Below are 26,771 nucleotides of genomic sequence, written 5' to 3'. Positions count from 1 at the left end.
CATACAGAGTCAGGCTGTTGGCTTACACTGAGTGGTTGTGGCTCTCCAGGATTTCAGGCAAGGGTCTCTATCCCAGCCATACCTGAAGATGCTTGGGTTGAACCTGGGACCTTCTGCAGGCAAAGCATGAGCTACAGCCCTTCCCCAAAGATTGCAGAGGGAGGTGGAAATCAGCACAGAAAAGGAGGTAGGGGCTCATGGGAGTGGTTGCTCTTCATACAACCCCCTGCCATGACATCCCACAAAGAAATAACTTTCCAGTGGGTGCAAGAGGTTGCAGTGGTCAGGGAAAGTCATGTAACTTGAATTTCCACTTACATTACTCTGTATCCAGGACATTTCTCCCCTCGAGCAAATTCTCTAAACCAATAACCAGTCAGATGCCCCTGGAAAGATGGAGATAGCTGTTCCCTGTTATGTGTCCCCATCAGCAGGAACTGAGTGCTATACTGCTGCTGATCATGGAGGTTTGGCTTCCCCAATATGGCTAATGGCTGTGGATAGACTTCTCCACTGTGCCTTTATCTAACCTCTTTAAGGGATGTTCTGGAGTACAACTCCCATCAGATAGGGTGGCGAGCACATGAGACAGAGCCTTCTTGGTGGTGGCCCTGCTTGGTGGTGACTGAGGAAACCCAGCTAGATGGGCAGGGTATAAATAATGAAGTTGTTGTTGTTGTTGTTGTTGTTGTTGTTGTTGTTGTTGTTGTTGTTGTTATGGAACTAACTCTCTTCCATTTAATATTCACTCAGCCTCTTCAGGCATTCAAGAGAGACTTAAAATATTTTTACTACTGTATAAGAGAGTTTAGCATATCAGAGTCAGGCACCTATTTCTCCGTATCTGCAAAATGCTTCATATTCTGCTGATTTAAGCTTCTGTTGTTTTTATTCCTCTTTGTGTGCCACTGTGCCATGATGGCTCGGCCCTGGAAAGCAACTAGTAAATATCTGGAATTAAGTAATAAATCTAGTTCATGAGTACAGTCAGACACTGGTCCAGGTCTGAGATGGCTAGTCAGGGTCAGGAGAAAAGCGGTGCAAGTCATTTTGTAATTTGTTGGAGGTAAGGTGTCCTTAGGCAAATATGTCACCACCTGTTCTGCTACCAGTTCAACCCCCTCAGATGCCTCCCAAGTTTTTAACATGCTTTGCTCTTATATGACCTTCGCGCTCTTCAGTGAACACTGTGCGAAGAACGTTGATGAGCTTATGCTGGAAGCTGTTGTGCCCTTCCAGACATCTCTGAGTATTCAGATCACATCCTGACTTACTTCCTACTTTGTTAGCCAATGTTAAGCCAGCGTCCCCCCCGTTTGGGCATAATGGGGCACTCTGGCTTAATGCAGACCAGAAGTTGGTGTGTAATGGGAGAAATGGAAGAGAGGGTGAAGGAAGATGACTCAAGGAGCAGGACTCAGCCTCTACACTTATTCCTGGTTTATGAATCCAGGAATGATGAGTCAGCCCAGGCCTGAATGTGTGTAGGGGAGTTCCTACTTTCAGAGGAGAGAATTAGATTGGAGGCCCCTGTCTTCACTGCTCACACCTAGTGAACCAGATGCGCTTATTAGCTTGCATGTTGAAGACTGTAGAGCAAATATATCCCTGCTTTTTCCTGTTTCTACCCTGGAAGCGAAGCTTACAAATGTGTGGTTTTTTATACCGATAGAAACAGTCTCTTTTGAAAAAGAGGGAGCATTGTGAGCTGTGTTGCAGTTTCTAACTTTCCGCTAAATTTACTAGGGCATTTCAGAGATCGATGTCATGACGCACCAAATATTTCTAGACTCTGCACAATTTGAGAGCCAACCTTTTTTGTTTTCTTTTTCCCTACTTGCAATTAGTAATATTCAGACAGGGGACTTAAAATAGCAAAGAGCACTCTAAAACAAAAGAGGAAGCAAAAAAAATTTTTTTAAATAACTTTTATTAAATTTTCCAAATAAACAAAAAACAACAACCACAAAAAACTAATTACATTTCATCTTAAGTTCCCCCATCTCAGCCTTTCGCTCAGTCGAGCTGTGACTTCCCTCCCTCCCCGTCATTCGGCTTTATTTGTCACGCTTCTCTCACAGTTCCTTTTTAAAGTGGAAGCAAAATTTGAGACATGAATTTTTGAGGGTCTGCGATGGATCACCATTTTGTGTCCCCATTAGTACTAGATGGAATTGTGGGGGGCCATAGGCCTTCTTGATGGGGAACAATCTGCCCCCCCCCCCGGCATTCAGTCTAATGCATGCCTATCACTGCAATCCTGCACACACTTATCACAGAATCAGAGAGTTGTAGGGTTGGAAGGGGTCCCCAAGGGTCATCTAGTCCAAAGTTGGAATTGCAGCTAAATAATCACTGGCAGGTGGCCATCCAACCTCTGTTTATAAACCTCAACTGAAGCAAAGTCCACCACCTTCTACGGCAGTCCATGCCCTACCGTCATAAGGTTTTTCCTAATGTTTGGTTGGAAGCTTTACTTATTAGGAGGTGAGTCTCACCAAACTCAGCAGTACTTACTTCCAAGTAAACATGCTCAGGATACAATGGTCGGTATCGTTTGAACATGCTCCAGCCTCACCAAGGCTGCGTACACACAGCAGTTTGTTAAGCAGGTTGGGAGCTGTTGCTCTATAAAAGGCAAACTACAGTTCCCAGGGCTCTTTGGGGGAAGTCATGTGCTTTAAATGTCCTTTAAATACATGGTGTGTTTGTAGGCTAAGTGAGGAATCGCTGTTCTTTGTATCTGTGATACAGCACTGCAGGCTGAGTATAAACTTGCACCAGTTATTGAGGCCTGATCCTCCTTCTCCCTTGATGGTCACCACGCCTCTAAGTTCTTCTCTGTATGACCCCCCCCCTTTGTAGCCTCCTGCGCAATGACACACCCCTTGCTCGCCTGCCCACTTCGCAGGATGCAGAAAGGATGGAGAGATTGGAAAGAGCATTTTGGGTTCAGCCCTCCCAGTTCAACTTCCTTGGGAAACATTGGCTTTCTTTTTTTTCTTCATCCTCCAAGGAGACAGGGTTGCTTAGAAAGTGTGTGGGTGATGATGCCTAATGAAATTCCAGAAGTCAGAGAGGGGGCTGAGCAGAATTTCCTGTGGACATATGAAGCTGCCTTATGCTGACGCAGACCATTGGCTGGGACATGTAGCCCAGTACTGTGTGCTCAAACTGGCAGCTGCTTAGGCATATAGGTCTTGCTTAGCTCTGCTGCTTGAAGATACTTTTATTCAAGGGGGGGGGGTTCTTCTTAAGACCGGGGATTGCTTTCCCCCAGGAGGAGCCTCTTGGGGGCCCTGTGCTGGTGGCAGGCGAAGGCCAGCGGCAAAAGCAGGCAGAGGAATAGATGTGACTTTTGCCTTTATACAGTCAACTACAGTATAATCTTGCAAAAATCAGAGGATTTTGCAAAAGCATTTGAGTGGGGCTGGGAGTGGAGGTGCTGTCTGGAGAGAGTGCTAAGGGCCAGATAGAAAAGCCTAGGGGGCCACATTCAGCCTGTGAGCCCAAGGCTCCCCACCCCTGCTTTAATGAAGGTACCAGAGGTTGAGCTGGGATCTCATGCCTGCAAAGCAGATGCTCTACCACTGAGCTACAGCCTGTCTGTTAGGCAAGAGACCAGACCAGACTTCAGTGCACAGGAGCAAGAAACTATTCCCCGTTGCACTGGGGCAGACATAGTTCCATACCATACTATTCCTCAGTTTTCCCAAACAATGTTATTGGCATTGGAAGTAAAGTTCACAAGAGCTGAGCTTGCTGTATCAAAGTTATAGATAGCTGAGATCTAAGGTTTTGCAACCAGCTTAGGTAGGTGGTGGTGGTGATAACATTATTCATAGTAGACAAGGGGGTTGTTTGTTTCCTACACAGGCAGGTACAACAACCAGCCCTGTGATTTAGGCTTGGCCACTCCCATAGCTGGCCCATTGGCCAAAGCATAACTTGACCCCTTTCAGGCACAAACTTGAGATCCCTGCCTTCCTCTGTTGCCTATCTGGTCTGGTTTTGTTTTAGTTTGATTTAGCCACAGTCTGATGGTTCTAAGCCTCAAGTAAATATACCACACAAGCCTTCTATGCAATAGCCCAGGCATCCCCAAACTGCGGCCCTCCAGATGTTTTGGCCTACAACTCCCATGATCCCTTGCTAACAGGACCAGTGGTCAGGGATGATGGGAATTGTAGTCCAAAACATCTGGAGGGCCAAAGTTTGGGGATGCCTGCAATAGCCTAATCATCAGCTGTAAGCTTGACCCCAAGATGAATTTATCAGCAACACACACACACACACACCAGCCCATAACTAATTTCAATAGCAGACAGTGTTTTAGCTGAACCTATGTCATGCAGGACAATATCACACAACACTTCCATAAAGATCTCACCACCTTCAGATCTGGTCTGTAAGTGGTTACTAATTCCCCGTAATTTTATTTCCCTCCCAGTTACGTTCCCCACCTGCCTTTCACGATATCACCACTTCTTTGCAGAAGTGTCTTGCGAAGGATTCCAGAAGCCTAACTGAGCTCTGGATTATCTTACTACTAGGCTCCTCGGGAGTTTTTTTTTGGGGGGGGGGAGCTGGATGGGACAAAACAGCTTTGTAATTGACAGCTCTGCCATCCAACAATGCCTTATTACCATCCAGATCAGCTCATGAACTGCAATTGTGAAGTTCAGAAATTGCCATGTTCTTTTTTTCCAATGCTAAACGCCCCATTTATAGTCCAGCTGGAATCTTGGCCAAATCATGCCCCCAGATGGGAATGCCATGCAGAGATGGAAGATTGCTTTGCCAATGGGAGAGAGCTGTGAGGAAAGATTAGAGCAATTTGGAGAGTGAGGGCTCCACAGAGCAAGCAGTTCAACCTCTTTCTCCTCCTCCTAACCTCTTTTGGGCAAGAGAGTTGGCTTTTAAGTGGAAAGGGACTAGAAGGGGCTCAGATTGCCACCCGCAGGATTATGGAAACGTTGGGAAGCCACTATTAAACCACCTGTAAAAGGGATCAATAGTACAGGATTAAATCCTCATTTGTTTCAGTGAAACAAGCTGCTGTATTGCCTCAGGCCTCTCAACCCTCCTTTTTCATATTATGAATCAGTCGGTTCCAAAAAGCACGCTCAGGTTTTACTGAGGGAGGCTTGTCCATTAGAGAAAATGAGGCAATACACCTCCAACCTCAGCCAGCTTTCACGTGACCTGCCTTCTCACTTACATCCAGTCCAGGGGGTGGCAATACCTGCCACCTTCCCTCTCCTCCTTAGTTTCAGTGTTTCCCCTTGTGCAACTCAGCAGCGATGGGACGGAGGGATGACAAAACTAGGACTTGTTGGCTCTGCCTGTCATTGGATCTGGCTCCCCCTACTGTTGGCCTCCCAGCCTTCTCACCTCCCAATTCCCATGGAAATCAGCCAGACAGGTAGGAAGGAAGTATGTGTGCCATTTCAAACCAGGGTGCTACTTAGGGCAAAGCGGACTGCCTCTCCTGTTTCCTCCAGTCTCCCTATCACACACAGACCAGTGTTTCAGATCACACGTGATCCCCCCAGAATTCATCCCACTGCCACCCCACCCGGTCCCAGCAAGCACAATGCTGCCTCTGACCCACGTCATGGCTGTTCAGTGGGGCAGCCAGAAGAGGATGGCAGCCTTTCCTTCTGTGAACCTTCTTGAGCTAACTTGTCTTAGGACCTAAGCCGGTGCCTATTAAGTTAAAAGCTTGTTTTCAGTCATTAAACAAGCATCCCCCATAATAGAAGACAAACTGCTCAATATAACTCTGTTCCTTTACATCAGCCCAAATTCATGGGGTGTTTTTTTAATTGTATTAACAGTGAAAAATATTTTCCCCCGCATAGTAGTGCAAATAAGGTACAAAGCTATTAAAGTAACCATTAACGCAAATGCATATTATAATTGTCTTAATTACATGCATTGCTTTTCTTTTTCCTAGGCAACTTTTAAAGGTTGGATGGAAATTATGTATGCTGCTGTGGATTCACGAGAGGTGGGTAGCTCAGATAAAGGACTTTCGTCCACTAATGTCTTGCATTGTTTTATTTCTTTGTATGGTGTTTAAACCAGTGTTTCCTGCTTGCCAGTAATGAACACAATCTACTGGGAAGTTCTCCTGCAAAGCCCCGATGGGAGATGCCCAGAAACGCCAAGGTGACTCATTCTGAGCACCCTACATTGTACTAAATGGGATCTTCATAGGAGCAAAGTGATGCTCATTGATGAGGCTTGTGCAGAAGATTTTTCCAGTGAATCATTCTCACTTCTGCTCATGTTTTAGCATCAGTTTGGGCTTTTCTTCTTATATTAATATTTTTTGATGATGTGTGTTATTTAGTTTAATCATGCTTTAATTGGCAACTAGAAACACCAAAGTTCCTCCCTTGATAATGGATAAAAAGATCTTGCAAAAATGTAGGGAGCCTTGAAATTTGGACTATTTTAGACATTAACTCTTTTTAAAAAAATAGAAGAGACACATTAAATGCAATTAGCCCCATCGAAAGAAATAGCCATCAAGCTAAGATAATTAAAACTCAGTTCACACAACAAATGTGCATACACTCATCATGTGGAGCTAGTAGTGCTCAGGCCCTCCAACAACTTCAAACTGAAGGTCAGGACAGAGGTATACCCTCTGTTCTTCATGATGAGCAAATACTGTCTCATCCGAAAAACAACTTTTTAAAGGTAATTCTTTTCAGATGTCGTAGGCTATGCAGTGGGTGGGGCTTGGTATCCACCTAGTAGGCAAATAATTTCTCTGAGCTGTGTAGAAGGTGTTGTGCATTTCAAAGGAGGAAACACACACCTTGGTTTTAGTTTAGGATGTCAGTGGACGTTCATCGCCCTTTCTTTGTTTTCTCCGTGTCGCTTTTTTTGCAGCGTGAGGAGCAGCCCGTCTGGGAATATAACCTGTACATGTACCTCTACTTTGTGATCTTCATCATCTTTGGATCCTTCTTCACTCTGAATCTCTTCATCGGTGTTATCATTGACAATTTCAATCAGCAAAAGAAAAAGATAAGTAACACCTTGTCGGCCAGGCAGCCGTGAGTTGTGGAAGGGGGGCAGGGGTGTCCATAGCTCAGTGGTGGACCACAGACTTTGCCCAATATCCAATCCCTGCCGTCTCTAGCTGGAAGCACCAGGTAGCAGGTAGACCTCTTCCTGAAAGACACAAGAGCCCTGCAGCTGGGTCAGGCCAATGACCCATCTAGTCCAGCATCTTCTCCTCCCAGTGGCCAACCAGATGCCCATTAGGAGAAGCCTGAAAGCAGGACCTGAGTGCACAATGGTGCAAGATTGCCAGGACAGTGATTGGGTAGGGGTCCTCCCCCCCCTTGTGATTTGGTTAATTCTTAGATGCCAAAGTACCGGTAGTTGTCCATCCAGCCCATGACGGTCTATTCCAACCAGCCATGGCTCTCCAGAGTCTCCTCCTCCTCCTCCTTCTCCCTGATCCTTCTAGCTAGAGATGCCAGGGATCGAACCTGGTAGCACCTTCTGTGTGCAATGCAGGTGCTCTGCTGCTGAGCTGTGGGCTCCTCCCTGTCACCTGTTTTCATGCAACTGCTGGTCAGTATGTTGTGATGCACCTATTCCCAAACAAATACTCGGAAGGGAAAAGACAGAGAGAGTCAGTGAACAGTATCTCCTGAAGTTTGCACAAATGACCAAAGAAGACCCCCCCCCCAAAAAAAGGAAAGGAAAGAGGTTATATAATTACAGTGGTACCTCTACTTACGAATAACTCTACTTACGAATGTTTCTACTTACGAATGGAGCTCCGTCCGCCATCTTGGATGCAGTTTAGATAGGATTTTTTCTACTTACGAATTTTTAGATAGGGTTGCTTCGACTTACGAATTTTTTCTCCCAATGCATTCCTATGGGATTCCACTTACAATTTTGTTCTACATACAAATGTGTGTTTGGAACGCATTAAATTCGTAAGTAGAGGTACCACTGTACTTCCATTGTGCAAAATGGTAACAATGAAAGGATGGAGGAAATGCAATCAAGCACTCAGCTAATTGTATGTAGTTATTCCTATCAAACACTCTTAAGATTGAAATAAACATGGAAATCTTGTGACCAGTACATAGTCCAAACCATACCACCCTGAGCTCCTTGGAGATAAGGTGGCATATAAATGCAATAAATAATTCACTGCTGAATAGCAATGGATTCTAATCTGGTTCTGAAAAAATGCTGGCCCAGTAATCCATATCAGTTCCTCTTCTTAGGAAGGAGGAATGAATCTGTCAATTTGGGTTTCTCTCTCTTTCTGTTTTCCAGTGTAACATTCAGTTCACCAAATTTCCCATATGTCTGCAATTTCCATACCTCCCCCCCCCAGTCAAGTCCTCATGAAAATTCATCAGCATTTTACCATTCATTTCTCCTACTGTGGGGTGTGAGGGGGGGGTAGTACGTCCAGTGGGGGGACGCATCCTTCCTTCTGTGGTCCATACCCTGCACGTAGAGAAGAAAAACACTTATCGTAAACCTCTGCTGCCTTGTGGGATATATTCAGGAGAAGAAAAGGCTAAGGAGTAATCCCATTACAAATCTGGAGTGGAGTCCCTAAGATGCTTGGATGGCGTCTTCTATATCTCCTTCCGGCAACTCCTTCAGCCAAGCTGGTGCCCAACATCTTGCTCTGCTTTCCTTTAGACCACATCAACAAGGCCGAGAGGGGTGGTCTTGTCATCTGGGCAGCCCAGGTTCTCCATACGCACTGCCTTAGACTTGTGCTTCAGAGCGGTCATTTCAGTGCTGCTGATGCAGCAGTTTTTAATTCACCCCAGAGGCGCACACCATTTTTTCTTGAGACAGATGCCAACAACAATCTCCTAATGTGCATGTTTTGTATTCAATTTAGCCCAATATATACATTTCGGCAATATTCCCCTTAATACAATGCATTTTTGTGTATTATTTTCACCAATAATGTGCATTTTTTAAAAATTAACTTTATTAAATTTCAAATCAATGCACATAATCTCACAAATCATAAAACTTACAAATTTACAAATAAAATAAAAAATACCATCTAATACACAAATCTATTATACATTCCGATCTATTCATTTACTCGTTGTACAGTGGTACCTCGCTTTATGAACACAATTGGTTCCAGAAGTCTGTTCATAAACAGAAGCGTTCATAAACTGAAGCGAACTTTCCCATTGAAAGTAATGGAAAGTGGATTAATCTGTTCCAGACAGTTCGTGGAGTACTTAAACTGAAGCGTTCATAAACTGAAGCAAACTTTCCCATTGAAAGTAATGGAAAGTGGATTAATCCGTTCCAGACGGGTCCGCGGAGTACTCAACCTGAAGCATACTTAACCCGAAGCATGGGTGTAATTGGTTCCGGAAGTCTGTTCATAAACTGAAGAGTTCATAAACTGAAGCGAACTTTCCCATTGAAAGTTATGAAAAGTGAATTAATCCGTTCCAGATGGGTCCGTGGCGTTTGTAAACCGAAAATTCATAAACCGAGGTGTTCATAAACCGAGGTTCCACTGTATATTATATTAAATCATGTTAAACCATTCGTAAAAAACAAAACAAAAATAACATACCAAACAAACACACAAACAGAAATATCCTCACCTTCTCCCTCCATAAGATTTCCACTTATCTTCATTTCGGGTTAACTAAATTTTAATTAGTTTTTTTTTACTGCTTCCATTATCATAAAATGCTTCCCTAATGCTTCATCGTATAAATATAATTTTTCCAAACAGTACAGAATATTAGAAATAGATCCAGGTTTTTAATGTGGGACATTGGCCCAATAATGTGCATTTTTTGTGTGCACTTCCTTCTCATACACCCATTTTTGGGGCTGGAGAGCTGCATTTCAAAATTTAGAGAAGTTTGCATCTTGAAGGAGAGCTGTGCTTGAGTTTATGTATTGCTCTGGGAAATGTGATTTAGTCACAGACTTACCCCTCTGGTGATATTTCTCCTGGAATTTCATGGTCATCCACTGGCTGATAACAGATAAGGCAGACAGCACTTCTTCAATTCCGTGGAGCTGTTGAATTTTGATAGGATCAATATCTCAGTAAAAATGATTAACAAACTTTCTTCGGGATACCTACACACAGTTTTTAATTCTTACTAAAATATAATTAGATAGCTTAATGATTGTTACCAGGAATGGAGGTAAAGGAAGAAAGTGAGACCTTCAGTAATTAAAAATGGTTTTGCTTTCCACAAGCAGCCATTTCTGCCGTCCAAATTAATGTTAGTTTTATCTCCCTATACTTAGGTGGACAAGACATCTTTATGACGGAGGAACAGAAAAAATATTACAATGCCATGAAAAAACTGGGATCCAAGAAACCCCAAAAACCCATCCCACGGCCAGTGGTGAGGCATTCCGTGGATTTCTTTAGCTGATACCAACTGGCCCCTTCAAAAAAAATGTCCACCAGAATTGTATTCATTGTAGTTAACTTATTTATATATTACATATATATGTATACAAGCATTCTGTCATATTTCTAGAGAGGTTTATATAGCGCCAATCAAGAAAAACAACAACAGTATGTTAGTGAGTGTGGCTGTAAATTGAGCTCTGTTAAAATATTTTGGAGTTTTCCCATTGACTTGAGTGGAAAGTGTTTGGGATGGGGCACTCTGTCACCAAAAAACACGATGCTGTTCTTCCATTCCAAAGAATGCTTTGGACCAACACTGCAGTCCCATATGAGGGCCTTCTGGCGGTTCCCTCACTGCGAGAAGCGAAGTTACAGGGAACCAGGCAGAGGGCCTTCTCGGTACTGGCACCCTCCCTGTGGAATGCCCTCCCTTCAGAAGTCAAGGAGATAAAGCACTCTATAACTTGTAGAAGACATCTGAAGGCAGCCCTGTACTGGGAAGTTTTTAATGTTGGATGTTTTATATGTGCTGTGGGCCGCCCAGAGTGGCTGTGGCGACCCAGCCAGACGGGTGGGGAATTATTATTATTATTATTATTATTATTATTATTATTTTCATCATCATCATCAAATTGCAACGTAGGGTTGTCCACCTCTGGGGCCAACAAATACTTCAACCAACAAATATTTGAGGCAGCTGCTAGGACCACAGTCCTCCTGACCACTGCCACACTTTCATATGGTGCTGTGCAAGTGTGAACACTCACAGGAGCTGGTGACAAGGAGAGGTGGTGCTGCAGACCTGGCCTTCTGGCTACCATGTACCAGAACGGGGCGGGGGGAGGAATACCAGCAGAAGTGCTGAACTGGCTCCACCAGGGCTGATGTCGCTGCCACTCAGCCCTGACCCTGCACAGTCCCCAGACTTTCCAATTATGCTGTTGTCAGGAGCCCACCACTATGTGGATAGGTGCCCCTCCCTGCCGGCCACTGCTGAACACCCAAACTGCATAAAAGTTCCCATTTCAGGCCCAAATAGGTGCAAACATATGGCACTATCTGAGTTGGCTGCTTTGATCTATTGCAGTAGTTTGCATAAACTCACCCCGTGCCCCGTACCCTATTAAAAAAAGCATTATTCAGAGTAGTGGTTTGCATGACACACTAATAATAACACAATAAAATTAAAAACAGTAACAATTAATTGCACATTTATTCAAAATCCAATCAAAACTATTCAGTTTAACTGATGAGCTTGATTCAGGGATACTAGCTTTTCAAAGTCTGATAGTTATTTGTACCTCCAGCACGGCCCATCCCCCGCCACTCCCTTATCTCTTAGTAACCCCCAGGTAACCTCCCCCCCCCCAAGCCATACCACCCATTTTGGGAACCACTGATCTAATGTGTCTTTCTAATATCTTCCAGAACAAGTATCAAGGCTTCATTTTTGACGCTGTCTTGAATCAAGCCTTTGATGTCTGCATCATGCTCCTCATCTGCCTCAACATGGTCACCATGATGGTGGAAACTGACGACCAGAGCCCAGAAAAAGTGAACATCCTTTACAAAATCAACATGGTCTTTGTTGCCATCTTCACTGCAGAGTGCATATTAAAAATGGTGGCTCTAAGGCACTACTATTTCACCAATGGGTGGAACATTTTTGATTTTGTCGTCGTCATTCTATCAATAGTGGGTAAGTCAAACCCCCAACAAATGCAGAATTTGGAGGGGTGGATTTGCCTAGATCCACGTGGCCTGATTGGCTTCAGGGGTGAACCAGATGTGAATATTTCTCGGGAGCAGGGACATATTGGCTCTTCTTGGGCCTAATCCAGTGCGTGTGCAGCACATCAGCTCATGGCCTCTGGGCTGAACCCATGGTGCAGAAGACCCACCTGTGCTGTTGGTTTCCTCCGCAGCATTTTAGAGCACAGGTTACTCAACAAGGTGGATGTATGGGAGCCATGAACTGGCTACCAATGGCTATTAGTCATGTTGGCTATATGCTGCCTCCAGGATCAGAAGCAGTATGTTGGGAAAGAACAGGGGGGAGAGGGCTATGCTTGTGGCCTGGCCACTGTAGGAAGGAGGATGCTGGCTTAAATAGACCCTTGGTCTGATCCAGCAGGACTCTTCTTGAGTTTATGAACAAGCCTCCTGGTATCCAAAGGCCAACATGGTGAGATGCCCCTGCATGTGTGTACCGAGCCCCCCCCCCAAAGGAAGGAAAGAAGGGATGCAAGAGCTCAACTGAGCTCTGTGCGGATCCTTACTCGCATGTCCTTAATTGGTAAACCTGAGATGCTACTTTCAACCAAAACGCCATAACCGTTGCTAGTTCACTAACTGGCTATTCCCTTTCCTCCCCCCAAGGCTCTGTACTTTCTGACATCATCCAGAAATACTTCTTCTCCCCTACCCTCTTCAGAGTCATTCGCTTGGCTCGGATTGGCCGGATCCTGAGACTTATAAGAGGGGCCAAAGGAATCCGAACTCTTCTCTTTGCCTTAATGATGTCCCTCCCTGCGTTGTTCAACATCGGCCTCCTGCTTTTCCTGGTCATGTTCATTTACGCCATTTTCGGCATGGCCAACTTTGCCTACGTTAAGCAAGAGCACGGGATCGACGACATGTTCAACTTCCAGACGTTTCCCAACAGCATGCTCTGTCTCTTCCAAATCACTACATCCGCCGGCTGGGATGGTCTTCTCAGCCCCATTTTGAACACCGGGCCGCCATATTGTGATCCAAGCCATATCAACACAAATGGCTCGAGGGGAAACTGTGGCAGCCCCGCAGTGGGAATTCTGTTCTTTGTTACTTATATCATTATATCCTTTCTCATTGTTGTAAACATGTACATAGCTATTATTTTAGAGAACTTCAGTGTCGCTACTGAAGAGAGCACAGAGCCTCTAAGCGAGGACGACTTTGATATGTTTTATGAAATATGGGAGAAGTTTGACCCCGAAGCCACTCAGTTTATTGAGTACGCCGCCCTTTCCAACTTCGCGGACGCTCTGTCAGAACCTTTACGCATTGCGAAACCAAATAAGATCAAGCTCATAGCTATGGACCTCCCCATGGTGAGTGGGGACAGGATCCATTGCTTAGATATTTTGTTTGCTTTCACCAAAAGAGTGCTGGGGGAATCTGGAGAGATGGACGCCCTCAAGATACAGATGGAGGAGAAATTCATGGCTGCCAACCCATCAAAGATTTCTTACGAACCCATCACAACCACGCTCAGGCGGAAACAGGAGGAAATTTCTGCCGTTGTCATCCAGAGAGCCTACAGGAGCCATCTCTTCCAACGCTCCCTCAAGCAGGCCTCATTCCTATACCGCCAAAAAGCCTGCCACCTAGGGGAGGACGCTCCCGAGAGGGAAGGCCTCATCGCATTCATGATGAACGAGAACTACGGGAGGCCGATAAACAAGTCAGAAACTCTGTCCTCCACCTCCTTCCCTCCTTCCTACGACAGCGTCACGAGGGGCACCAGCGACAACTTCCAGCTGAGGTTGACTGACTCTAGCAAAAGCGACGAGCATCTAGACGATCAGTTGTCGCCCGACAGAGACAAAGAGTCGATGGTTTAAAAAATATATATGAGTTTTTCATTTAGGACACTTTAAGAATATTGTTTACAGAATGTAACCACACAACAGTTGAAGCAGCCTTGTTAAACATTAGTTGCAAAGGACACAGGAAGGGAGGTCAGCCCTGAACCAGGGTATGTCAAGGCGCTGGCAGACGTCTAACCTTTGACCCTTCTCTTTTCAACTTTGCTCAATGTTTATATTTCTATATGCACAGGGAGGGGCCAGGGAGGGGGCCGGGGGGGTTCCAGCACAAGGTCCTGGGCTGTCCTAGCAGTGGTCTGTTTATGGAGACGCTAGACTGTAACACAGCAAGTACTTTATAACTATACACAGATAAAACCTGACCGCATACTTTCATTTTAAGGTCTTACTTATATTAGTGCGTTTACTTACGGCAATGTATGACCTTGCATTCTATAATAAGAGAGTGAGGGCGAAGAGAGAGAGAGAGAGAGAGAGAGAGAGAGAGAGAGAGAGAGAGAGAGAGAGAGAGAGAGAGAGAGATGGGTGGAGGAATCACGTAGCTCCCGTAGCAGCAATGTAACACTTATTGTATATGTTGTGAATGGTCTTTCATAAATTTATTATATTTGATATTTTTTTACTTAAAATATATATAAATATATATAAATATAAAATTGTCTCCTTTTCCATGGAGATTGATGATGCTACGTGATGAACTAGGAACCAGAGATGCCCCCCCCCCCCAAAAAAATGTCAGGAGTTGCTTGCCGAGGAAATTAGGTTGCAAGGGAAAATACTGAGTCAGCAACATTTCTAACCTTGTATTACCACAGAGACACCCGCCTGGAATCACCAGCCGCTTCCTGGCAGTTGATAACCAAGGGAGCGCAGAAGGAAGGAAGTGACGTCAGATAAAGCAAGACACGGGTTGCATTTTATTTTTATTTTTGTTCTATCCTGCAGGATATTAGACACTAATGGATTCTGCTTGTAAACCTGCCAATAAAAGCACTATTTTTTTACCATGCTTCAAGAATCTGCTTTGCTTCCAGCAAGGGATCTGCTCCAACTCCTTTTCTTTAAAAAGGGGGGGTTCCTGGCTTTTGAAAGTAGTTCCCCCCCCCCCAAAAAAAACAACTACAAAAACCATGCACCATGCGGCCCAGACGCTGCCAAAGTGACCGGCTGCTGGGATCTTTTTTCACCGATAATTCCGTTTCAAGCGGAACAAGCTTCGAGTTCATCTTCATGAGCATTAAATAGTGTTGTTTTTATGAGACCAGACTGGTTAACTGATGTGGAAGAACTGCTATTGACAGCATAAGAGAAGAATTGCCTAAGGAGGTTAAACAAAGGGTTCCTCAACGGCGCAACAGAGGGAGGCTCTCCCCACGTTAAGGAAGTACCATATGAGATTCCCCCGAGTGTAACGAAACGACATCTGGCAATTTTGAGGGCAAAACACCTAATTATAAGGCTGATCCCTGCCCTCCGCCCACTTCTCTGAAATTTGATCACTGCAGTTCATTCTAGACATGATGATACGTGGTGTGATAACTGGGTACCCAGCTGCCTGATCCTGCCCGCTTCTCTATCTTGTCTGAAATGAACCGAGTGCTTCTAAATACAGCATGCAGTTATGTAATTGTGATGACTTTGTGAAAAAGATTAGAACAATTAATCAAGGATAAGAACATTCACAGCAGGGACAGGGGAGCTATGGCTCTCCAGATGATTCCCATCATCCCTGGCAAAAACTCCAGCACTAAACATTGCCTTAATTCCTTAACCAAGGTGCCACCACAGAGGAGGCCCTGTCTTATGTTGCCCAGAGCTGGATTAAGACCTTCAGAGGCCCAAAGCAAATTATTTTGTTGCCCTCATATACATCTAATTCAAAATATAAATAATAATAATAACCTGCAACATAAATTTTTATTTTTAAAATGAAACGAAACCTACAGTACGATGGGAAATGATGTTTCATTTTCTATACTTCCACTTTAGTTACATTTTTTTTAAAAAAATCTACTTTCCCTGATTGCAAAGTCTTTGATCATATCCTCAAAACTAATCTTACATAACATGCTTCTATACTTAGTAGAGATAAGGCATCCAACCCGCTTTGTTACACAGTTGTTCTGTTGGGATTTTTAATATACTCGAACATAGAAAATGAATGTGGCCAGTAATGTGAAAAATCCAACAATGGGAAATTCATGCAGTGCTCCCCTTCCCTTGGTGCCCTAAGCACATGCTTATTTTGCTTAATGCTTAATCCAGCCCTGATGTCACAACTCAAAGCGTTTCCTCCAGAGCTACAAGACAAAGGGTTTCCTAGAACCAGGCAGGCTAATACTGGGAGAGGCATTCTGTACAACAGAAAACAAAACATCATTTGCTGTTCAAAACACATATACATGAGCCCTATTGATGCACGACTCGTGTAGGGCCTTGCCTTTTCAACAAAGATGCAGGACCCAGGCCTGTCCTAGCCATAGAGGCTAGTGGCGCAGAGAACCACGGTGCCGGGCGCTGCAAGGGCGCCAAGTGAGCACAGGGTTCCGGCGATCTGGCCAGGACTGCGCTCCTTCTCTGAGGACTCCGCGCTGTGCCTCCTTCTCGTTTCCCCAGCGCTGGGTTCCGCTCAGTCGAGCTTCACCACCAGCGCGCGCACAGCACCCAAGCAGCTCTTGCTGGTCCCGCGGTGCGCGCGCTGGTGGCGAAGCTTGACTGAGCGGAACCCAGCGCTGGGGAAACGAGAAGGAGGCATAGCGCAGAGTCCTCGGAGGTGGCCTCCCGCTGCTGCCGCGGTTCGCTTGGCACTCCCAGGCCCTTGGAGAGGCTCTGGAGGGGGGCGCTGGAGGGACCTAGTGCCAGGGCGCTGGGTGGGCTTAAGACGGCCCTGGCAGGACCACACATTTAGCCCTGCTCCCAACATGGCTGCACTCTGCAACAGTCCACCCAGTGTGAAATTCCAACACCTGAATAGGGGCTCTGCACGATTGGCACTGGGCCATTGGGTCCCACCCAGCATAAGGCAGTTTCAGATCATCCAACTCCAAAATCAGGAATGTAACAGAGGCTACAATAAGTAGGGCACACAATACCTGCTGTAAAAAAAAATAATGCTAAAAAAACTGCTGTATGCCATTCATTTGCCTTTTCTGCAGCTATTTGCAAACTTTGCCACCTTCAGGAAAAATGAGTCACAGCCATAGCACTGGATGAGAAGGAGAGCCTAAGACATCTTTGCTGCCTGAGGTAGAACAGCCTTTCCCCAGTCCCCAAGCCCAAGGTGCTTGGTGCCCATAGACCAAGGCACAGTCAAGTGAGACAAACAATCCCAGAAGCACCTCTTTCCACTCCCTGGCAGTAAAAACACAGTCATGATAAATTAAAGAACTAACAGTGTCCTGCCCTTTCATGTCACCCAAAATTAACTTCCTGAGATAGTTGCCACACTAAAATGGACCAGCCCTGTTGCCTAGACAACCAGGTGACCCTATCACTTCCCCTGCGGTGATCCAACTCATGGCACTGACTGAGAAGAGAGGAGGGGGCCTCATGGGTGTCTAGGCAATGAAATGATACCACTCCCTTTTTCCTGTGAACTTTGGCACTTTTTGGCAACCCCCTCCCCCCACAAAACCCCCACACACAACACAACCATATTGAGGAAAGTGAGACAAACTTCACAGCCCCCGATGAGGCTGTGAAACTTATATTTTGGCTAATCGTAAGCTGATACCGCAGAACCGCAGACACTGTTTTGCATCCAGGAAATGGGAGATTTGATTACATCCTTTTATGAACTGGATGCCTTCAGAAGAGGATGCTTTTCTGGTGCCAAATGGCCTGGCTGTTCCAGAAGCTGCAGCAATACCTTCATGTCTTCTTCTGCAGCTAAATGCAGGCCGCTATGGCTCTTGCATCTTAAGAGAAGGTGAATCAATGAATCCTTCCCAGGTAACCCTTTTATCGGGAGGTTAATTGCTACACTTGAAAAGGCTTGCTCTGAAGTGTGTGGCATGATCTATAGAAAGACTTCCATTAATTTTAGGTCACATTAAACTGAGCTTGTGAAGGATTCCCTCTCCCCACCCCAGCCCAGCCCCTACTCTCCAGTTGCCACTTCTGGAGATGGGGCCATGGTAGAAAGAAGCAATGAGGAGTTGATGCCTTGTTGAGATTTCAGGAGTCTGCTCTTCCCTTGCTCAACAGAGCCAAAGGGGGCGATAAAACAATAGTCCCGGTTCAAACCAGCAGCCTTAAAAGCAAGCACTTGTGAACGTATTTCAAGAGCAGCCATGAGAAAGCTAAGAAGGGGGCCTGCAGGATCAGACCAAATATCAACCTACTCCAGCACTGTGGCTCCTACAGTTGTCAACCTGGTGCCCCTGGGAAGGCCCCAGGCAAGACTGGTCCCTCTCCCATCTGGGTTTCCCACCAACAGGTGTTCGGCGGCACCCTTGCAACGGGAAATTGCAGCCAGAAATTGTTGCAACTAAGCTCTTCATCGGAGATAGGCCAGAACAACTCATGACTCGACAAGCTCGATGCAAATCCCTGGTTGTGTTTTGTGACCTGTCAGATAGTGTATGTGTTAAATAAGGAGCAAAGGGGGGTGGTGTGAGGCTGTGGAAACCGAACAGCCGTTGGCAGAGAGCAAACACAAAATAATAATAATCCTCCAACCTTGCTGATAGCCCCAGGGTGACGAGTGAAGGTGCCGGACTGCAGAGCAGTAGGTAAGCTTTTGTCAGGTCCTCAGTGTGAGCTATTTTTGCAGCTTGACAAGCCAGGAGCTCAATTACCTTCACATGCCCTGGGCTTGGACTAGTGCTGTGGGAGTGTGTGTGGAATCAATGCCATGCTTGAAAGTTCGGTCATTCTTTCCCGTGCTCTTTGTACTTGGCACATTCGCCCAGGTGCAGAGGTCCTCTTGGGCTTGGATTTCTCACTGGGTTGGGCTTTCCCATTCATATCACAAAGCTTACACGGCAATTAGATTGTATGCATTCGTGCTGATTTGCTTGCAGGGAGGTTACATGACGAGCATTCACCCCGAATTTCACTGTGGGGTTTAATACGTCTTCCCACGAATCCTTCATAATCCCCTCACATTTCCTGCCACTTTCTCAACCGTAAAAAAATTATTTTGTTTATTTTTGAAGTGGATTTGTCACAGTAACAGAGAGCTATAAAGGTAAAGGTAACGGGACCCCTGACCATTAGGTCCAGTCGTGACTGACTCTGAGGTTGTGCGCTCATGTTGCATTATTGGCCGAGGGAGCCAGCGTATAGCTTCCAGGTCATGTGGCCAGCATGACAAAGCCGCTTCTGGCAAACCAGAGCAGCACATGGAAATGCCATTTACCTTCCCGCTGTAGCGGTTCCTATTTATCTACTTGCATTTTGACGTGTTTTCGAACTGCTAGGTTGGCAGGAGCTGGGACCAAGCAACGGGAGCTCACCCCGTCACAGGGATTCGAACCGCCAACCTTCCGATCAGCAAGCCCTAGGCTCAGTGGTTTAACCACAGTGCCACCTGGGTCCCTAACAGAGAGCTATACTCCACTTTAATTGTGAAAACCTACATTTTTTGCTATATGCTTGAATCTCTCCAGCAAAATAGTGACAAGTCTGCAGGCACCCTCAGTCTGGCAACCATGCTGCAGACATGTCTCCGCCTTCGTAACATGTTCCAACATCCTCTGCAATGCGCTGTGGGGCCGACATGCGCGGCAGACAGCATGCTTGGCCACCAAACACATGTAAAAGAGGCAGACCCAATCCTTGAGAGGCGGCCTGTAATCCTTACCCAGCAAAAATGCTACACATAACACACCAGGCTAAATAAAATCCCCCCTTCCATTAGGAAGGGTGAAATTTCCCCCTCCCTGATCCCAGTCACCTGGCCCACTTTTATAGCTATGCCACAGTCCAGAATGTCAAAGCCACACACTGGAGGCACTTTGTCAGCGAATCTGAGTCAGCTACTGTGACTCACCGGCATAGTTGTACAGGCAACCTGGGTCTTCTCCTAGCAAGTAGTTGGTTTGGCTCATCACAGATACAGGCAAAGGGTTTTTGTCCCAAACACTTGTCTCCTTGCTAATCTGCTTGAAGAGTCAGAAGGTCTGCCTGTAAGACGAATGGCTTATTTATTTCTGAGTGTTGAAGATGACGCATTGCAGTCATATTCTTATAGCTGAATTCAGGCATAGACAGGGCAACCCAGAGCCCTCTAGCTGGGCTTGCTACCCTCTCCCTGTAGAGATGGACATTGTCATGGAAGGCCTAGAGGAGGCTGCCTCTCTGCTTTTTGGGGTCAGCTCCTATGTCTTTAGTAGTGGCCCAACGACTTTATCTCATGGTGGAGTTACTCTTTGGGCAATAGATTTACATTAGATTGAACATTGCATTGCACTAAAAGCACGGGGTACTGCCCAAAACAGCAGTGGTGGCCAACTTTTCACTTGCATGTTGGGAATCTCTTTGTTTGGTGACTCCCAGGGGGGCACATGACAATCAAAAAAGAAAGTCCAATTCACAATGAAAACATGTATATTTGCAGTTTAAAACTGAACAGCTAGCTAGAGCATTGAAACAACCAATGATAAAACTGTGCTAGCAAATCCATTAAGCAAACAAAGAAACGTTGCAACATTAAAACCAGATTGTATGGATGGCCTAGGCCAGGCGTCCCCAAACTGCAGCCCTCCAGATGTTTTGGCCCACAACTCCCATGATTCCTAGCTAAGAGGACCAGTGGTCAGGGATGATGGGAATTGTAGTCCAAAACATCTGGAGGGCCGAAGTCTGGGTATGTCTAGCCTAGGCAAATAAAAAGGTCTTCTCCATCAGGTTTGGTGTCAAGTGAATCTCCCTAGAGGACACTGCACAAATGAGACGTCATAACAGAGAGATCCTCCTCTCTCTCATGACCAGAAATAAAATATTTTAGAAATGCACAATCAAATTGAACAATTTCCACATAAGTCACAACAAGATATAAACTATAACAAATTCCCACTAAAATTCTGGTTCATTTCATGAGGCTTAAAAAAAAATTAAACTAAATAAATTGCAAGCTGATATGGAAATGTTCAAAACTGAACTTCAGGTTGGAAAAATGAGAAGCTGAGAGGAACTGAAATTGACATAATTTGCCTCCCCAGCTGCCATTAAAAGGCACAGGAGCTGGCTGAGATGTATTTTTCTAGCCAGTTGGCAACCATGGTGTGATCAGAGGCATGGGGTCTTCCTGCCTGCTTGCAAAAAGCAGCCACTGGAATGAACTCCACAATCCTAAGTGAGCTGCTTCATAATCCCTTCTATCTGCTTCCGTCTGTCTCATTTTAATGCTATTTGCCAGTCACTTTAAAAAAGACAAAGAAATATTTTTAGCCTCCTGACCGATCTGACATGCAGGATGTGTTTTGCAAATAATCTCACTGTCTCGTCGTTCAAGGGTGTTTTATTATTATTATTATTATCATTATCATCATCATGATGCATCGTGATTTTCATATTTTCACTTTTGTACTTTGTAGCCAGTGGCTAATGCCCCAAATTAGTGTGAGATCTCTTCAAAGGGGGCTTTGCAATGTAATCAAGGCAAAGTTGAAAACATTATCTGTGCTGCAGAAGCAACCCTGAACAAAAAGGGCTTGTGATCAAAATCCAGGACAGATAGCAGTGAGAGTCATACCATGGGCCATCTCCCGTCTCCCCCCACCCTCCTCTCTCATTTGGAATCAGGAGATGTCCCTCCTGCCCCCACCCGCAATTTTAACATATCCCAGTGCAAGCCAATTGCGGTTATATAATACTGGCTCCGAAACAGATGCTACCATGTTAGGGATGGCAGATTATAACTGGAATGCAAAGCTAATGGAAGCTTTTGGACAAATGCAAACTCCCCTGCCAGAAAAGAGAGAAAGAGAGAGAGAGAGAGAGAGAGAGAGAGAGAGAGAGAGAGAGAGAGAGAGAGAGAGAGAGAGAGAGAGAGTGTGTCACAGATGGATTGTCCCCTTTTGCCCTTTTGACTGTCTCTTTCTGGAAATCCAGAGAGATGGGGAGGCAATTCCATATACACCCCCACCCATTTGTCACCCTATTGAGTACTGGAATTAATTTTACAAGACTAATAACGTCCCAAGAACATGTCCCAAGGTATTTTAAATCTGAAGATAATTGTGGACGTAAGGGATAAATGTATTTTGTCAAGCCAGGTCTTGCCGCTTGCATTTGCTTTTGAAAACTCCCTGTTGAGGGATTTGTGGGGTGAGGAACACTTTAAAAAGTGCTGTACTGGACAAGCCTGTACTTTACGTTATTGATGCCCAAGGTGAAATGCGAGAAGGGGGGGGGGGAATTCTAAAAATGAATTTTGCATTCTGAAACAAAATGCCATTTCGCCCAGTGAATGGCCATTTCACTCATGACGAAGCTTCACACCTGAGCAGACGGCGGATGAGTGGCTTTTGCCTTCCCATGGAGGTAAATGCCATCTGCACATGCACAGAGACAAGCCCCTTTATCACAGCTTCACAGCTGATTGGGTTGCAAACTGTTTTCTGGGACCCATTTCCTGTCTCCAGTTAAGTGTGGAGCCTGGCTCATTTGCTTTGGTCCTTGTCCACAGAAGGAATGCTGGGCCACTTGCCTGCTTAGCAAGAAATCCTCCCCAGCTCAACTCAGTGGAATGCATAAGCAGGTGGGGCTGGGCGGGTGTTGTGGGGTCTTATCGGAAAGCTGACGGACAGCCGCAGTTGTCCCGCCTGGGCATTTCTCATCAGCCATGCTGAGCATGGCTGAGGTGGCCTTGTGGCTCCACAGAGCTGCATATTTCTGCAGGCTCTTTCTTTGGAGCCCAGCTGCACATTTGATGGATCAAGTATCCCGCTGCCTGTCTGAGCAAGGCGGCCGAGACACACGCCAGGGGAAGCGCAATGCCCTCACCACAGAGGGAAAGGAACTTTCTGTCCGTAATGAGAAAAAGAGCACAGGAACACCATCCGGACCTGGCATCCACCTCTTCATAGAATCGTAGAGTTGGAAGGGACCCCAAGGAATGCAAGCAATGCAGGAATCTCAACTAAGGCATCCGAGACAGATGGCCAGGCAACCTCTGCTTTAAAACCTCCAAGGAAGGAGAGTCCACCATCTTCCAAGAAAATTCGTTCCACCGTCGAACCGCTCTTACTGCCAGAAAGTTCTTCTTGATGTTTAGAATCATAGAATCATAGAGTTGGAAAAGACCACAAGGGCCATCCAGTCCAACCCCCTGCCAAGCAGGAAACAACATCAAAGCATTCTTGACATATGCCTGTCAAGCCTCTGCTTAAAGACCTCCAAAGAAGGAGACTCCACCACACTCCTTGGTAGCAAATTCCACTGCCGAACAGCTCTTACTGTCAGGAAGTTCTTCCTAATGTTTAGGTGGAAGCTTCTTTCTTGAAGTTTGAATCCATTGCTCCGTGTCCGCTTCTCTGGAGCAGCAGAAAACAATCTTTCTCCCTCCTCCATATGACATCCTTTCATATATTTGAACATGGCTATCATATCACCCCTTAACCTTCTCTTAGTCGGAATCTCCTTTCTTGTAACTTGAAGCTCATGTCCTAGCCTTCAGAGCAGGAGAAAATAAGCTTGCTCCACCTTCCATGTCACAGCCCTTTAGATTTTTGAACAGGCATAGGCAAACTCAGCCCTCCAGATGTTTTGGGACTACAACTCCCATCATCCCTAGCTAATAGGACCAGTGGTCAGGGATGATGGGAGTTGTAGTACCAAAGCATCTGGAGGGCTGAGTTTGCCTATGCCTGTTTTTGAAGATGGCACCCGATGCCTCTACATAGCTCCATCCTTATTTCAGGCATCATGATGTATCGGTATATCACAATGCTTAGCTGATGATACAGCACAATGCTGAAAACCAGATATCGCCCAGCCCTACTGCAGATCCCAGTCCTTGAAAGGGGTTTCCAACTGATCCTGCATTTTAGTTGGATTCCCGACTTCAACCAGGAGACCTGGATTGGAACTTCACCAGACAAACCCTGTAAGAAAACTTGCTGGACAAAAGCTTAGCATGTACCGTCGAGGTGCTCAGATCCAGGGAGTGTCCTATGCAGGGCACCCCACATGACCTCTGCTTTGCAGCTGTCACAAAATCAGCTGCTCTTGGGCGGCACATATCTGAGCAAAGCCAGGCAGGTGCCCAGAGAATGAGCAAGTGTTGGGAGAGAATGTTCACACTCCCAAGCTGTACACAGCGGATGCTCATGACTAAGACCCTCCAGCTCTCTGGGGCTCCAGACATCCAAATCAAATGCCCTCTGCCACCCAGAGGCAAACAGTGCTCCCGTTTTAATCGCTAAGTATTTGACTGGTGTGCCTCTCTGTATGGCCCACATGCTGCTTGGATAAAAGATGGTGCATTGCATAGATTGGCAAGTGAGTCTTAAAGGAAGTCCCTGCCATTTGAATTGATGAACCAGGGGGAAACCTGTGGCCTTCCAACTGCTACTGAACTGCAACTCTGGTGATCCCTGAGCGCTGGCCGCAACAGGTGGGAATGTTTGGAGTTGCAGCCCAGCAATATCCGGAGGGCGGCAGGTTCCTTATGCTCTAGCGGGTGGAGACCTGCACATGTTTTCAGACAAACAGAGGTTTCTATCCCACCTTTCTGGTATGTTTCAGGGCAGCTTGCAGCTCTATAAACTCTCAATGCAAACACAGCGCACCAATAAAGAGCGCAGCATGAAAATGCAGCAAAGGCAGAGGCCACAAGTAAAACAACCGTTGCAACAGGTGCTTAGGCAAAAGCCTCCAAGAATAGACTTGTCTTTACCGACTGGAGAAAGCCAAGCCAGAGAAAGGGCCACTCGTGCTTCATGGGGCAAAGAACATAAGACATGACGAGTCCTGCTGGATCAGGCCCATCGAGTCCCGCATGCTGATCTCACAATGGCCAACTAGATGCCTAAGAGAAGCCTGTAAGCAGGACCTGAGTGCAACATCATCCCTCTCCCCTCCAGAGTTTTCCAGCAACTGGGATTCAGAAGCATGCTGGTGTGTGTTTTTTACTATGGAGACAGCCATTGCGACTGGTAGCCATTGAAAGCCCAATCCTCTTCTGAAGCCATCCAATTTGGTGGTCATCGCTGTTCCCTGTGGCAGTGAGTTCCACAGTTTAACGAGGCACCGTCTGAAGAAATGCTTTTCTTTTCTCTGCTCTGTATCTTCCATCATTAGTGTATTCTAATATTTCTGTTGGAAGCTGCACAGAGTGGCTGGGGAAACCCAGCCAGATGGGCGGGGTATAAATAATATATTATTATTATTATTATTATTATTATTATTATTATTATTATTATCATTCAGGTTCACTAATGTCCACAAGTTCTAGTGTTCTTCTCTTCTCTATCCCCTTCCTCTATACTATGCATAATTCTATATACTTTTACCATGTCGCCTTTTCTTTAAAAGGTGGACGTATGTATGTTCACAAGTAAATCCTCAGCTTCGGTGTTGTTGTTTTTATTATCCTGTTGTCTTGCTGAGAAAAATGGAGCTTGTACAACTACTCACCCACACACTGGGAGATTCATAGGGCCCACATGAGCGAGTCCTCTTCTGAGATGAGTCAACGTGCGGTGAAATGTGGAAACATAAGTCACTCGTTTCTCTGTGGAAGATTCAGGACAGGCAAGAGGAAGGACTTCTTCACACAGCACATGGCTAAGCTATGGGATTAACTCCCACAAATTGCTGTGACGGCCACTAATTCAGAGGTCTTTAAACCTGAATTAGACAAATTTGTGGTGCAATGACTGCTAGACGGGATGAAAGGATCTGCCAATTTTGCTTCTCGGTTTCTTTTTTTTCCCCAATCTTAAATTCAGTTCTCCACATCTCTGCAGCAATTTGGTTATGGGTTTGTTTGTCTTTTACGCCTCCATGGCAATTCAGCAGCATTTTAGTACAATTTTTTTCCTAATAAACACATTTTGTGCACAGTTTTGACTAATGTGCACTTCTTACCAGCATTTTCCCGTAATACCATGCACTTTTGTAAGTTATTTCCACCAATATATTCATATTTACGCACTATATTCATATTTTGTAAACATCATTTGGTTGGAGAATTGCACTGCAAAATTCGGTTCGGCGCGAATTTTGAAGGGTCGCTGCATTTTGGGTTTGCACGTTGCTTTGGAAAGTGCAGATTCCATACATTCCCCTTTAAATACAAACTGAACTGGATTTCTCTCCCATCCCTGGCTACTAGCCATGATCAGAGAAAGCACGCCTGACTATGAAGACCAGTCACTTGGGAGCAAGAGTATTCTGATGTCCTGCTTGAGAGCTTCTTATAGGTATGTGGTGGGTCACTGTAGGAAGCAAGAGGCTTGTCTACTTAGGTCTTTTGGTTCTTAGATTCTTCTTACAATCTCCACCACACACTGCAAGGCATGCATCCACCCACAGTGTAGGGCAGGGCAGGGCAGGGCAGGGCAGGGCAAGCCTGGGGCCCTCCAGACATTGCTGGATTCTGTAATGTTGGAGACTCCAGATTTAGGTGGGCTTCAGTTCGCCATGGTCTGGAGCAGCTCTGGTCCAGGTCCTACAAAAAATAACTCTAGCGACTGGACCCTGAGGCAGCTAAAGACATCGATTTCTAGTAGGCTTTCCTTGTGCTTGAGCTAAGTGAAGGGTTTTGGTCCCCCTCATTTGTGCATAAAGTACTGTTGCACTGAGATCTG

General features: G+C 45.6%; 1 protein-coding gene and 1 long non-coding RNA gene across 2 annotated transcripts in view; one reads left to right on the top strand and one right to left on the bottom strand.

Moving 5' to 3' along the window:
• The window catches only part of LOC118091630 (sodium channel protein type 5 subunit alpha-like), a 298,412-nt gene extending 283,923 nt beyond the window's left edge, over positions 1 to 14,489 (top strand). Inside the window, exons 24-28 of the mRNA XM_060280924.1 lie at positions 5,960 to 6,013; positions 6,907 to 7,048; positions 10,309 to 10,409; positions 11,849 to 12,119; positions 12,800 to 14,489. Coding sequence (XP_060136907.1) covers positions 5,960 to 6,013; positions 6,907 to 7,048; positions 10,309 to 10,409; positions 11,849 to 12,119; positions 12,800 to 14,025 — 1,794 coding nt within the window. The 3' untranslated portion in view covers positions 14,026 to 14,489. The remainder of the gene's footprint in view (positions 1 to 5,959; positions 6,014 to 6,906; positions 7,049 to 10,308; positions 10,410 to 11,848; positions 12,120 to 12,799) is intronic.
• On the bottom strand, positions 7,027 to 18,833 carry LOC118091631 (uncharacterized). The gene is made up of 3 exons (XR_004693414.2): positions 18,691 to 18,833; positions 9,984 to 10,071; positions 7,027 to 8,499 (listed from the first exon to the last, which is right to left on the bottom strand). It is a non-coding gene; the product is annotated as an uncharacterized LOC118091631 (long non-coding RNA).
• Positions 18,834 to 26,771: the final 7,938 nt, after the last annotated feature.

Source organism: Zootoca vivipara, chromosome 12 (genome assembly GCF_963506605.1).
Source record: "Zootoca vivipara chromosome 12, rZooViv1.1, whole genome shotgun sequence".
In the NCBI taxonomy this organism is placed as follows: domain Eukaryota; kingdom Metazoa; phylum Chordata; class Lepidosauria; order Squamata; family Lacertidae; genus Zootoca; species Zootoca vivipara.
This window is presented reverse-complemented; position numbering and strand designations above follow the sequence as displayed.